The sequence below is a fragment of the Juglans microcarpa x Juglans regia genome, chromosome 5D (genome assembly GCF_004785595.1).
Source record: "Juglans microcarpa x Juglans regia isolate MS1-56 chromosome 5D, Jm3101_v1.0, whole genome shotgun sequence".
NCBI classification, from domain to species: Eukaryota; Viridiplantae; Streptophyta; class Magnoliopsida; order Fagales; family Juglandaceae; genus Juglans; species Juglans microcarpa x Juglans regia.
In genome coordinates, this window is record NC_054602.1 from 3,679,851 (window position 1) to 3,692,470 (window position 12,620).

At 34.9% G+C, this 12,620-nt stretch overlaps 2 protein-coding genes across 2 annotated transcripts; one reads left to right on the forward strand and one right to left on the reverse strand.

Moving 5' to 3' along the window:
* The first annotated feature begins 4,640 nt into the window (after positions 1-4,640).
* Positions 4,641-7,824, forward strand: LOC121265117 (calcium-binding protein CBP-like). The gene is made up of 5 exons (XM_041168606.1): positions 4,641-5,241; positions 6,546-6,592; positions 6,686-6,861; positions 6,975-6,993; positions 7,451-7,824. Exons 1-5 carry the CDS (start codon positions 4,719-4,721, stop codon positions 7,553-7,555), a joined length of 870 nt encoding a protein of 289 aa, XP_041024540.1. The 5' UTR covers positions 4,641-4,718; the 3' UTR covers positions 7,556-7,824.
* Positions 7,825-8,081: 257 nt separating this feature from the next.
* On the reverse strand, positions 8,082-12,528 carry LOC121265120 (alpha carbonic anhydrase 4-like). Its single transcript, XM_041168616.1, has 7 exons — positions 12,207-12,528; positions 9,897-10,114; positions 9,372-9,478; positions 9,118-9,220; positions 8,648-8,806; positions 8,501-8,554; positions 8,082-8,261 (listed from the first exon to the last, which is right to left on the reverse strand). The coding sequence occupies exons 1-7, from the start codon at positions 12,292-12,294 to the stop codon at positions 8,178-8,180; spliced, it is 813 nt and encodes a 270-aa protein (XP_041024550.1). The 5' UTR covers positions 12,295-12,528; the 3' UTR covers positions 8,082-8,177.
* Positions 12,529-12,620: the final 92 nt, after the last annotated feature.

Below are 12,620 nucleotides of genomic sequence, written 5' to 3' on the forward strand. Positions count from 1 at the left end.
CATCTATTATTCTTTTGGGTCTTCACAGAGATAAATAAATCAATATCATTTTTCGCAAACATAATGTCGGATTTAGAAACGGTGATCTGTCGTTGAAGGCTCGAAGCCCATATGAACCTGATTCGGTTGCAACGTTGGGCAATACAAAACTGTCTAATGGGCCAATATATTGTGTGCTATTAGTTTTTTTTTTTCTTTTTCAATGTTTATAGGAAAAATCTATGCAACTTCTATACACCACATATTTTTTAATTTTTATTATTTTTTTTATCAAATATTTAATATATGAATAATGAATAAAAAAATTAAATTAGTTTAAAAAGAATAAACTCAAAAAAAAATAAAAAAATATATTACAAATTTTAAAAAATGTGATGTGTAGAGGTTGGAGAAGTTGTGTAACATTGCTCATGTTTATAAACTGATGGGAAACATAGGAGGATGTCTGGAAAATTACTAACAAAATACTTCTAAAATGAATCTTATTTTCTCTATAAATAGACTCCCTTAAAAAAAGAACTCCATAAGATGTATTTTAATAGAATAATTATTCTCATCAGTTACTATTTACTATCACACACTTCATATCTCATGAAAAAAAAAACTGTTAGGTGTATAGTATGTGGGTGAATAGTAGTTGATTTATAACAAAACCCTTTTTAATATTAAGGGTGGGCAGCAAGGGCGGGCAGCCCCAGCTTCCGCCCCGTCCGGCCTATGCGGGGGGCGAGGCCACCCCCTGCATCTGGCTCCCCCGGGGGGCGAGATGGGGGGTGACCCCCGCCCCGCCCCGCATCTATATATATATATATAAATATATATATATATATTATATATTTATATAAAAAGTAAATAAATAAATTCAGGCATGAAATGACATCGTTTCATGCCTAGATTTATAACAAAACCCATGGCACCTCCCTCCCGATTCCCATTTACCCTCTCAGTTCTCCCTCGCTCTTAGTCTCTCCCTCTCTCTGAGTTCCTGTCGCCGCACCCGGTCCCTCTCTCTGCATCGCCGTCCTCGGCGACGCACCCGGTCCCTCTCTCTTCATCTCTGTCACCGAAGGTAAGAAACCCTAAATTCAAAATTTTATTATTTTTGTTATTTATATTTTTAATGGAGATTTGAGGAAGGATGGGGTTTATCGGAGATAGAGGATGAGATTTTGTGAATTGTGTGATGTGGAGCTTAGATTGTGCATGTGGTTTGAACTTTGAATGAGTCTAGTCTGTTTGTTTTTTTTTTTTTTTTTTTTTTTTTTGCATTATGTATTGTATGTGAATCACTGAATAATATTATTATTTGTGTCTAATTAATTCGGATTAGAACTCTAAATTAATTTACCTTAACAAAATTTAATATGTCATAGTGGTGATTTTCAGTAATTGCAATAACAATTAACAACCCTCACGTCGATAATTTACTTGGATTGACTAGTTTTGTGAGGTTCAACAGTTCAAGTGTCATGCACTCAATTTGTTTTGGATTTGAGAAATATGTAACAATGGTTACCCACCCTTCACGTGCACATTAATGGCAATTATCACAAATGAATCTAGCAAATTACTAATAATACCCAATAATAATTTACAATTAAAAAGTAATCTAAAACTCGTACGAAATAAATTTACATCCCAATATAAACATTAATTATCACCAAAATATTCACATAACAAACCATATATCATAAACTGAACATACTAACCTCCCATTTTACAGATATGTACATCTATACACAAATATCATGTCTCCAAAGTGTTCAATGTTTACAATATCATCCTTCCAAAAAACTTCTTAATCAATGTACTTCTGAACATCAGTCTGCTCTTCCTCTTGGTCCTGCTCTACAAAAAAATTTATAGTTTTGAAGAGTAGGACTGTAGTGGAACTACCACGTTGACATTATAATAATCTTAGTAAGTTAGCCCTGAAGACTACACTCATGAAAATTATGCAATGACATATATTAAAAATATTCATATTAAAAAGATTCATTTTGTTTTTCTTCGAAAATTTTCACCACTATGACATATTAAATTTTATGTTCATTATATAGTTGCTATGCTTATAGTTTTTCAAGTCTAAGAAACTATATTGTTAATATACTTTACTACATTTATAACGAAAGTATAAATGAAGGGCGTGTATTAGATTCATTTCGGAGTTTATTAGCTTCTGCCACTGTGGAGGCTTTGATTTGCACTCATAATTGGATCAAGGGAACTCCAATTCATGTTCCGGATGTTCTTGAGTATGAGGAAGTCGACGTTGAGGAGGAGGGTGATGATCAGTCTGGATCTGGTATTTATTTTAATTTCATTTTCTAATTTCTTATTTTAATTTATTTATTTTCATTTAATTGGTATTCATTAATTTGATTTCAAATTTAATACTTATAGTGATACATGAGACGGCGTCTACGGCTACCTCCGATGCAATATGACTTTGTATTGGACCCACCATTGCCATGGTTTGCACAATTTATCCCTTAATTATTTTTTACATTTAAAATTTTGTTTCATATTTATAACTTTTTTAATTCTAATTTGTTTTATTTTCAACTTATTAATATTTTAAGTTTTATAACTTATTAACTTTTATGATCTTGATTTTCAGTCTCACAGCAATCGACACAACAGTCACAACTCACCACTCAGTGAACTCACTGCTACGGCTCTACTCCAAAATCAAATTGAAAAATTATGATTTTGTTAATTTACAATTAATTGTAATGTTGCTACAATAGTTAATTGTACAATTTGTAGCATTTATTTATTTTAGATGAGTTTGTAATAGTGTAATAGTTTATTAACTATCTTAATTTGTATAATTGTAAACTATTTATTTTAGCATAGTGCCTTATTACCTTAGTGATGATTATTATTTAATTAGTTAATAGTTGAAACTTAATATCTACTTAATAGTTCAATCTATGAATCTATATATATATATATATATATTATTTTTATGTTTTTAAATCTATATATTTTTTAATCTAAATAATGGGCTCAAAGTGGCCCAAAAATAAATTATGGGCCTAAAGTGGGCCAAAAACGAATTATGGGTCATTTATGGCCCAGAAAAATGTATTGGGCCTATGACCCAGTAAGGGGATGCGGGGGTGCAAACGAGTGGGGGTCCACCCCCGCCCCCGCCCATGCTGGGCGGGGTAAGGGGGAAAAATTCCCCACTCCCGCATATGCGGGGGCGGAGGAAGGGTAGCCCCGTCCTGTAGGGGGCGAGTATCACCCCTACTTAATATCATGCCAATGGATCAACAATTGGTTATCTAAAGTCTTAGTTTGAGACCACTACTCTTTATATTTAAAATCACTTTTGTACAAAGCAATTGAAAGAAATGAAAAGACACGATTTGCTTCATCCTCGCTGCAATAACTTGTTCAAAATTATTCATTCCCCAATACATAAAAAAATAAAGAAATACGTGTATCAAAATTTGTATATGCATAAATGAATCTGTATGCGCATAGTTATAGAAATGCATGAGAGATCGATAGAGACAAAAAGAAAGAAGGTGCGTTTGGGATATAATGAAATATAAATATAGAGTGTGTCCCATATAGAGTCTAAAGACAAAAACAACTAGTATGTAAGATAGAGAGAGTAGTTGATTAAGAGATTGAACGAATGAGAAAATAGACCAAACTCATGGGAGGAGGTGTAAAAACCAAAGTCAACGCAAATTAATTAGTAGTTAAACATTTGCTAACAACCAGATTATCAAGGGGTAATCATAAAACGTTAAATTTGTTTAGAGGGAGGCTACAGACATAAAATGATATTATAAACTGACGTGACACCATACTAATATGCCACATTAATCTTATTCTTCCCCATTTCCCCTCCTCCCTTCCTTGCTCCCTTTTTCAAACATTCAGCCTTATGTTGTCGCAGCCCTTTAGCAACGTTGTTCTCTCATTTCTAGCAAGACAAGAGACATCATCATCGTCACCCCTTACTAATAGCTACACAATCTCTCTCGATCTTTCTTTTTAGGAAAAGAACGAGTGAGGGCAAGGCGGGAGTTAGGAGGAAGTGAAAGTAAAGAAAATATATTGTATCACTTAAATTTGTAGAATTCTTTATTGTCTTTATATTTTTCATTTGTTTAACTTCGCAAACCCTCCTTCCAGCTTTTTATCCCCTGCAATCTAAAGATGTTTGGAAAATCAGATAAGATAAAATTTTTATGAATAATAGTAAGTTAATTTGTGAATATCAATGATATAGTTTTAGTTAAATATTTATTAGGTTTTAGAAAGAGAGAGAGAAAAAAAATTAAATAAAAAATATTATAAAATTAAAATATTGTTAGAATATTATTTTTATTTTAATATTTAAAAATATTAAATTATTTTTTATTTAAAATGTTGAAAATATTGTAATGATTAATTTGAAAATATTTATATTTAAATAATATTTAAAAAAAATAGATGATATGAAAATTATTTCAAAACATCCCTCGAGAATCCGCGTGCTTCCACGTGAGCGAGGAAGTCTATTGGTGTACCGTTCATGTGGCGTTGGGTCAAGCCCAACATGTCTTATTGTGCGTGCCGTTCTTATAAACGCAGCTACGGACACACCTATCATTTATATATAACTGTATCCCAAAAAAAAAAAAAAAAAAAAAAAAAAGGCCAGGTAAACGAACTTAAAACAAAGCTTCACCCATTGCCCTTTCTGCAGAAAAATGTCAGGCTACCCTCACAATACTTCCGGGTACGGCTACGGCGCTCCGCCTCCTGGAAGCCAATCTTATGGCTCCTCCCCATACGGTGCGCCCCCACCACAGGGATACGGCACACCCTACGGCGCGCCACCACCGCCACAGCCGCAAGGTCAGTCTCCCTACGCCCCCGTGGCCCAGCCTTACGGCGCCGCGCCATCGGCCCAGCCTTACGGCGCCGCGCCATCGGCCCCGCCTTACGACCACAAGCCCCCCAAGGAACAATATTCTTCCTCCGCCGGGGCCGCGTACCCCCCATCGGGGCCTAACTACTCCAGCCCTTTCGCGTCGCTGGTGCCCTCGGCCTTTCCACCCGGCACCGATCCGAACGTCGTTGCTTGCTTCCAGATAGCGGACCAGGACGGCAGCGGGCTTATTGACGACAAGGAGTTGCAGAAGGCGCTCTCTTCCTACAACCAGAGCTTCAGCTTGAGAACCGTCCATCTTCTTATGTACCTCTTCACCAATTCCAACAACAGAAGAATCGGTTAGATACTCTCTCTCTCTCTCTCCTATTGTATGAATATTAGGGTAAATTTAGCAATTACAAGGGAGGGATGGAGAGCTCTGGTTTCACTCTCCTGGTATGGTGAATTCCGCGTGGTACTGAGATCTGCCTGTATTCTGGATTGCGCTGAGAGAAGGAAATTCCGGCTTCCCGATAGAAAATGCGCCGGGTTGGAGGTCCTCCGATTCACGGGAACGACTTCTAGTTGGCTGGTGTGGCCGCTTGATGTTTGACCGGTGCAGAGGAAGGCGTTGAAATGTCCATAAAGCCCTTAATCTGTAACGCGTAATGCTTGTGAGATTCCGAATCTGGCAACGGTTTATTGGGTACATGTGATCATGTGGTTCCACATTCCACGTGGGAAATATTGACGATAGATAAGCCTGTCTAGATAGACAGATTCACGTTTCATTTTATTATTACAGTCTTTTAAAATTTGACATGACTAGATAGGCCATTCTTTTGGGATAGACGGAGGGAAACAACCACCGAATAGGTAAAAACAATTTTGTCTTTTTTTTTTTTTTTTTTAATTTTTTTTTAAATTCATTAAATATATTTTTAAAATAATTACTTATCAATTAAGTAAAAAAAAATTTAAAAAATGCAATCGGCGATCAGGAAGCATTTTCCTAGAATAAAATTAAACAAATGCATCATTTAATATTTTTAAAATCTATTTGCAACTTTCTGCCTTCTGGCATCATCACACCATTTATTGCTAATACTCTATCCTTTATCCTAAAACTAACTACTCTAGACTGGACCAACGTCCTTTGAATATTTAGGGCATTGTTTTCGTCAAAAGCCTAGTCAAATGCAAAATTTGATGAATTTCATCAAAATAGGATTGCATTAGATTAGTCAAATAGATAAATGTGAAACTTTGAGTTTAAGTAAATCTATAGGTTTCTTCAAATTTGAAGGTCTACTATTCATTCATCAAATCTATTTTTTATTCACTTTTAATCTCTAAAGGTCTTTTTTATTCACATTTAATCTCCAACCGTCTTGTAATAATAATGTAAGAATCAAATTAAATTATACATCAATATATGATTAGTGTAATTGTAAAATATGAAAAAAATAAAAATATTTTTCTTAAAAAAATAATATTATATTATTATTTTGATGAATTCAATGACTAATTCAATGTGGAGTTATGATTAGAGAAGTTTTATATTTATAGAAATCATGTACTTTTCATTAAATTTTAGAGATAACTTTGATGAAGTCAATGCAAGGTTTATTAACTTCAGTTTTTTCCGCCTAATATACTGCAGGACCTAAGGAATTCACTGCAGTATTCTACAGCCTCCAGAGTTGGAGAGTAAGTAGAGATTTATTATTATCAGTTATAGAATACATTTTTTCCGTCTAAAATCTAAATTTGTATAATCATCTACCATATTCAACTTCTCAGGACATTTTTGAGAGATTTGATAGGGACAGGAGTGGCAAAATTGACTTGTCCGAGTTACGAGAGGCACTTCTGAGTCTGGGATTTGCTGTCTCGCCGGTGGTTTTGGATCTGCTTGTTTCTAAGTTTGATAAAACTGGAGGCAAAAGCAAGGCCATTGAATATGATAATTTCATCGAGTATGTTTTGTTTTTTGCTTCACTATTTTATTGGTTGGTTCAAGATCAGATACTGTTTTAGTTGCAATATATTTTCTGTTTATTAATGGCTTACCTTTTTTTCTGCAATGCAGGTGCTGTCTTACAGTTAAGGTGATCTCATATCACAATATTATCATCTTGATTGAAATATTGCCTCTACTCTGGCATGCATGCCCAATGCACTAATTACATTGGCTCGATCAAGGCATTTATGCCATTTTACTTGATTTTAACACTAGCAAAAGAGGATTTATTTTTCCCTTTTTGACTTCCATTTAAGTTTTCAAATGATTTGAGGTAGCTTTTCCTGAATTTTATTGACTTGAATACATTCTGCACTGCTTACAGTACTCTTGAGTTATTATGAATTTCCGAATACTAGCCACCTTTCTTCTCATACATGATTCCACTACCAAAATAAGAAGAGCATTTTCTTTACATTTCGATAATTCTGCTTTCTAACTTGCATACTTGAATGAATTGTGTGAAATCTTTGAATCTGAGTTTTCCAGCACTTGTAGACTGAACTGTTCTCATAACATTTTGACCAAGACAATTCGACTTGCAGGGACTAACTGAGAAATTCAAGGAGAAGGATAAGGCATACTCCGGTTCAGCAACTTTCACTTATGAGACCTTCATGATGACTGTTCTCCCCTTCCTTATCGCATAGCCAGGTTGATGATGGTCTTTGGGTTGGTTTGATGTGATCTCGATTGGTGTGTTTTAGCGCAATAGATATTTGCTTTTATTTTCTAGCTTTACTAATATCTCTATGTGCTTCTGTTCGATTGTATGGGTCTTGCGTAGAGAGTGTTGTTTATGGGTAAATTTGCTGATAGAATTATCAATCCATCTCTCTTTCTTGTGAGGATATATTTGACGCTGAGCCATGCTATCAGTCTTTGGATAATGACATTGTCTTGTCGATTTGTATTTCTTGATTTTGTCTTCCCACACAAATGCCATGCCGATTTATAGTACCAATATATGAATGGAAGTCGATCGGAAGAACAAACCTGCTAATAAAATCTTTGCTTCCATCTAAATTCTTTAAACCAACTTTAAAACATAGGTTCTAGTATCGCTTTTCGTTGCTCAGTCATTACTTGCAAGTGTGAAAAGCAAATTGTTTCGATCAAGACATGCAAATCCGCTTTCATGTGAATTTCAACAAGGGGCAGTTGCTTTAGCTCATGTTGTAAGATGCATTATTTATTTATGAAAGGAGATAACGCGTGCAGTTATGTGGCTCTTCAGCATATTTAATTCTCTTCTCAGTAGTGGAAAGCTAATTAAGTAGAACCTCCACTTGGATTGTAAAACTGAACCGCTATTCCAGCTGATTGTTGAGTCGGCCTGGCATTTGCTTCAAATCCCTGAAACCAGAACAAACCAACACAGTAAACTTTGAAACACCGCAGAAAGTTTATAACAGCAAAGTAATTTTACAGGGATTTGCTTTTGAAATGAACCGCGCGGCTCCACTGCCAAAAAGACATGTTGATCAAACTTGGATACTCTATTGAAAATCACCTTAAGGAGATGGATAGAAGTGGGTGAGGAGGGAGGACAGATAGGCATGCACTAGTTATATATTTATTTAGAAAAAACTTACATCGTGAACAGCTTCCCTTAAAGCTGCCACTTGCTCCCTGGAAACTGTCCTCACCTATAAAATCGAAGTCATGTTTTATTAAAAGACAAATTAAGGGTTACAGAGCTAACACTGCAATTGCTAATTGAGCTGTGTTTGGCAAAGGACCTTCTTGACTATTGTCCAAATGACACCCTCAGTGCATGGAGGAACTGTAAGAGATCCAATGTATCTGTAATACTTTCTACTCCCAAACTTAATTACTCCCGGATTGACAGTCCCCAAATTTCTCTCTTCAGTCCCAACTGATTTTATGTGGTGAAGCAGCTGTCAAAAAGTAGGGTGAGATGAGAAAACAAGCTGGGTAAAAAATACCTACATATTCTGAAACTAGACATGATTCATTCATACAACATATGTCTTCTTCTAATCATTTTATATCTTTTTACTATCAAGAGTAAAGATGAAGGGTATGAAATTAAAAATTCAAGTCATTTATATCAAAAGTCATTTTATATCTTTTTTACTTTCAAAAACCATCCAAGTGACCGGGTTGGCCAAATTTTGTTTATTTGATGCATTTTGCCAATCATGGATGCATGTGTCCAAGCAAATGAAAGAGAAGACAGTCTAGATACCTCTGTGAGGAAGGGATCAGGGCGGCCATATTTATAAACAATTCCAATAACAGCTATCTCTCCACTGGAGCTTAAATGAACTACATGCAGCTCTAAGTCATACCTGAAAACGGAATTTGCAGTGAATATTTGTCATCAGCCATTGCACTTTTGCATGTAAAAAAAAAAAAATGTGTCGAGTGCAAGATACATAAGTTTACTAGCATGGTTCAGACAAAAGGAAAAATAGAGAGAATAAAAGGCAAACAAACGACCTCGATCCATTGAATGTGTGCTCAGAGGGGGAATGCCAGTGACACTGTAGCAGCTTGTAGTCAGTACCATTTATCTTAATGTCTCCTGCATCCCCTCTCCATATCACCTGACAAAACATGTATTTTGAATAAATTGAACAGCTGAAAGATATATTAAGGAGTCATAGTTTAGAAGAATCATATATAGGGCCTAGTGATGCTTGTTTCTATAATCAAAAAATTATTCTCATTAGTCACTATTTACGACCCTATATCCCATATCCTATGAAAAATATCTCCATACCCTATGAAAAAGTTAAAGGTGTGGGATGTGAGAGTGAATAGTGGCCAATACATAACATTCTTCTTCTATAACCCGGTGTGGGTTGATCATCAAATAATTAACTATTCTGGATTGCACAATCCTAGTTGTCGGCCATGCCGCACATGCATTCATGCGATTGAAATTGCAAACATTAACTGAATTGATATGTAAATATGACCAAGGAAAATGATGACATGCAAAGCATGACTTAGGCAGCTTACTGTAATGTCGTGTCCCCTGTTCTTTACAACAGCAGGAGCTGGTTTGTAATCCCTTTTTATTTTTCCCAGAGAAGGAAAAACCTGCACCCTTCTATCTAGAAGATCAATAGGAGACTGCATTTTTCCATTACCACAAGCTTTCCAATGTGGATCAATTTCGCCCCATTTCTTTGGCCCTTTACCAGTTCCCTCGACGTAGGTAAATGGAATTTCATCATCTGTCTCCCCACAAAATAAATAAAGGATAGGAAGTGCATAATCAGATTGGAGTAAAATGTATAGAATGAAAATATACTTCAAGGAAAATTATTTATACAGTCCTAAAAGTATGCAAACCTCATGCACTCTGTTTAAAAATATAGAAAATATGAGACTCACATAAAAAAAATCAATTTTTTTTTTTATGATGAATTTTATTTTTTTCAAATAAAGTATGTGGACTTCCTAAAATTGTATTTAATATTACTTTCTTTGGGCTCAGATAGGACTCATTTGGATAGTGAGATAAGATGAGATGATTTTAGATGAGTTAAATAAAATATTATTAGAATATTATTTTTTTAATATCATTATTGTTTTGTGATTTAAAAAAATTAAATTATTTATTATATTTTGTGTGAAAATTTTAAAAAATTGTAATGATAGAATGAAATGATATGAGATGAGGTAAAATGATTTATGAATTGAAACGAGCTCTAGAAGTGCTCTAGATAGGGCTCATTCCTTTTACATAGTTACTCAGTGAGACAGAATGACATGATAAGTACGTAACATTAATCCTTTTACGTGTTCCCGAGTACAAAGAAAGCGTCATGAAGACAAAATTCTTGCAAAGAAAATGAAGTAAAAAGTCGAGAGAGAGCATCTTTTTTTCTTTTCTTTGTTTTGTTTTTTTTTTTTTTTTAATTTTTATCAAACACAAAGCAAAGCTGATGACCAGGCGATGCTAAAAAATGACAAGTTTAAAAAAATAGACGCATCAAATCTTGTCTCCCTTTTCAAAAGTAATTGCCGAAACCATTTTTTTGGGCCTCGTAACCTTATACGACATTAAAAGGAAAGAAGCTAATACTTTCTTTGTCCTCAAGGATATAACAGAAAAAAGGCTGAAATAACTGTTTCAGCACGTAATAAAAGTGAAGTCATAGTAGTACTGCTAGTTACTAATCGTGTAAACAAATCAAAGACTTTATTTTTGGAGAATAATTTTGCATCTGATGTGAGTGCTTTGATTAGCAGTTGATCACGATCATGACCGTCACACTTATTTGCTAAAAATTAAGAAATTAAACAGCTGTCACCATCATGACAAATTTTAGTGGGGTCAATGGGGTTTTGCCCCTTCAAAATTTAAAGAAAAAAAATGAAAAGTTTTTCTCATCAGTTACTATTTACTACCTTACATCACATACTCTTTAAAAAATATTCTTATACTTTATGAAAAAGTTATAGACGTGTGGTGTGAAAGTGAATATTGACTAATGTATAACATTCTCAAATATATATATATATATATATCAACTTATCAAGGGTTTTAGGGTAAGTAAAAAATGTCAAAAAACAAAAGTTGATTTTAAGTTCTTTTATTTTTTAATTTGACTGAAAAAAATGTCCTCCAAAAGTATTTAAATCAACTTGATACCTAGCTAATTAAGCTTCATTCCTGGCTTCCCGTCACGTTGGATAGCCTAGTTGCTTAGAATGAAAACATGCATGACTTGATTAGTTTCAGCGTGATCATTGGCAAGAATATGGATTTACTAGTTGCTCTTTAGAGACGTTTGAGTTTGTCATAATCACATAAATAACAGCTGGTTATCGATCGGTCTTGATCAAGCACAGTGAAAGCTGCAAAATGATTTCATAAAGAAGACGATCGAGGTTAATATAACTTAATTGGTAAGAAATATGTTTTACGAAAGTTTGATCTCTGGAATATTGGATTTCAAGAAATCCATTTATTTCTCACGTTTCAACTTGAGCCAAATGATCTAAACAGCATGCTTAAAAAACACAGAGAGATCAGAGAGAGAGAGGGATCTGGCATGCGATTTTTTTATAATGCGTTAATCATATTCCCATTACCAATAGAAGAATGACATTTCGAGCGATAAAAGAAAATAACATCGGAAAAAAAATTGGTGTAATTTTGTCTGTTCATGATGTTATGTGTTTGCGCTATAATTGAAAAACAGAGAGGAAACCACTAAAACCCCATTAGCGACTTTAAGACGAACTAAAGCAAGAAGATACCAGGAAGAGAGAGAGAGAGAGAGAGAGAGAGAGAGAGAGAGCTGAGAACGTACGTACCCACTTCAGAGACGAGCGCCTTGGAGAGGTAAGGGAGAGATGATGAGATCATGAGAAAAGCGATCAGAAAGAGAAAAACGGTGGCCATGATGGGGTGGGTATGGAAGAAGAAGATCACGGTGCTTGCTGCTAAATCTTTCTTCCCAGTACCAGTACTGAATAGCTGCTGCGCTCTGGTTGTAATCCTCGTTTCCCTCAACGCTAATATATATAAGAAAGCTGAAAGGTGGCCGTCTGGGTTTAACGTTGATTTTACTACTGAGATTTGCCCACCCACGCGCTTATCAGGAGGTGCGTGCTCACGCCCACGGACAACATGTAACGGTTACGAGGAGGGCCTGCGACTTTACTCATACCGGATATTGGATAATAATTCGGAAATTTAAACGTTTGATAAAGTAAATTTATAAATTA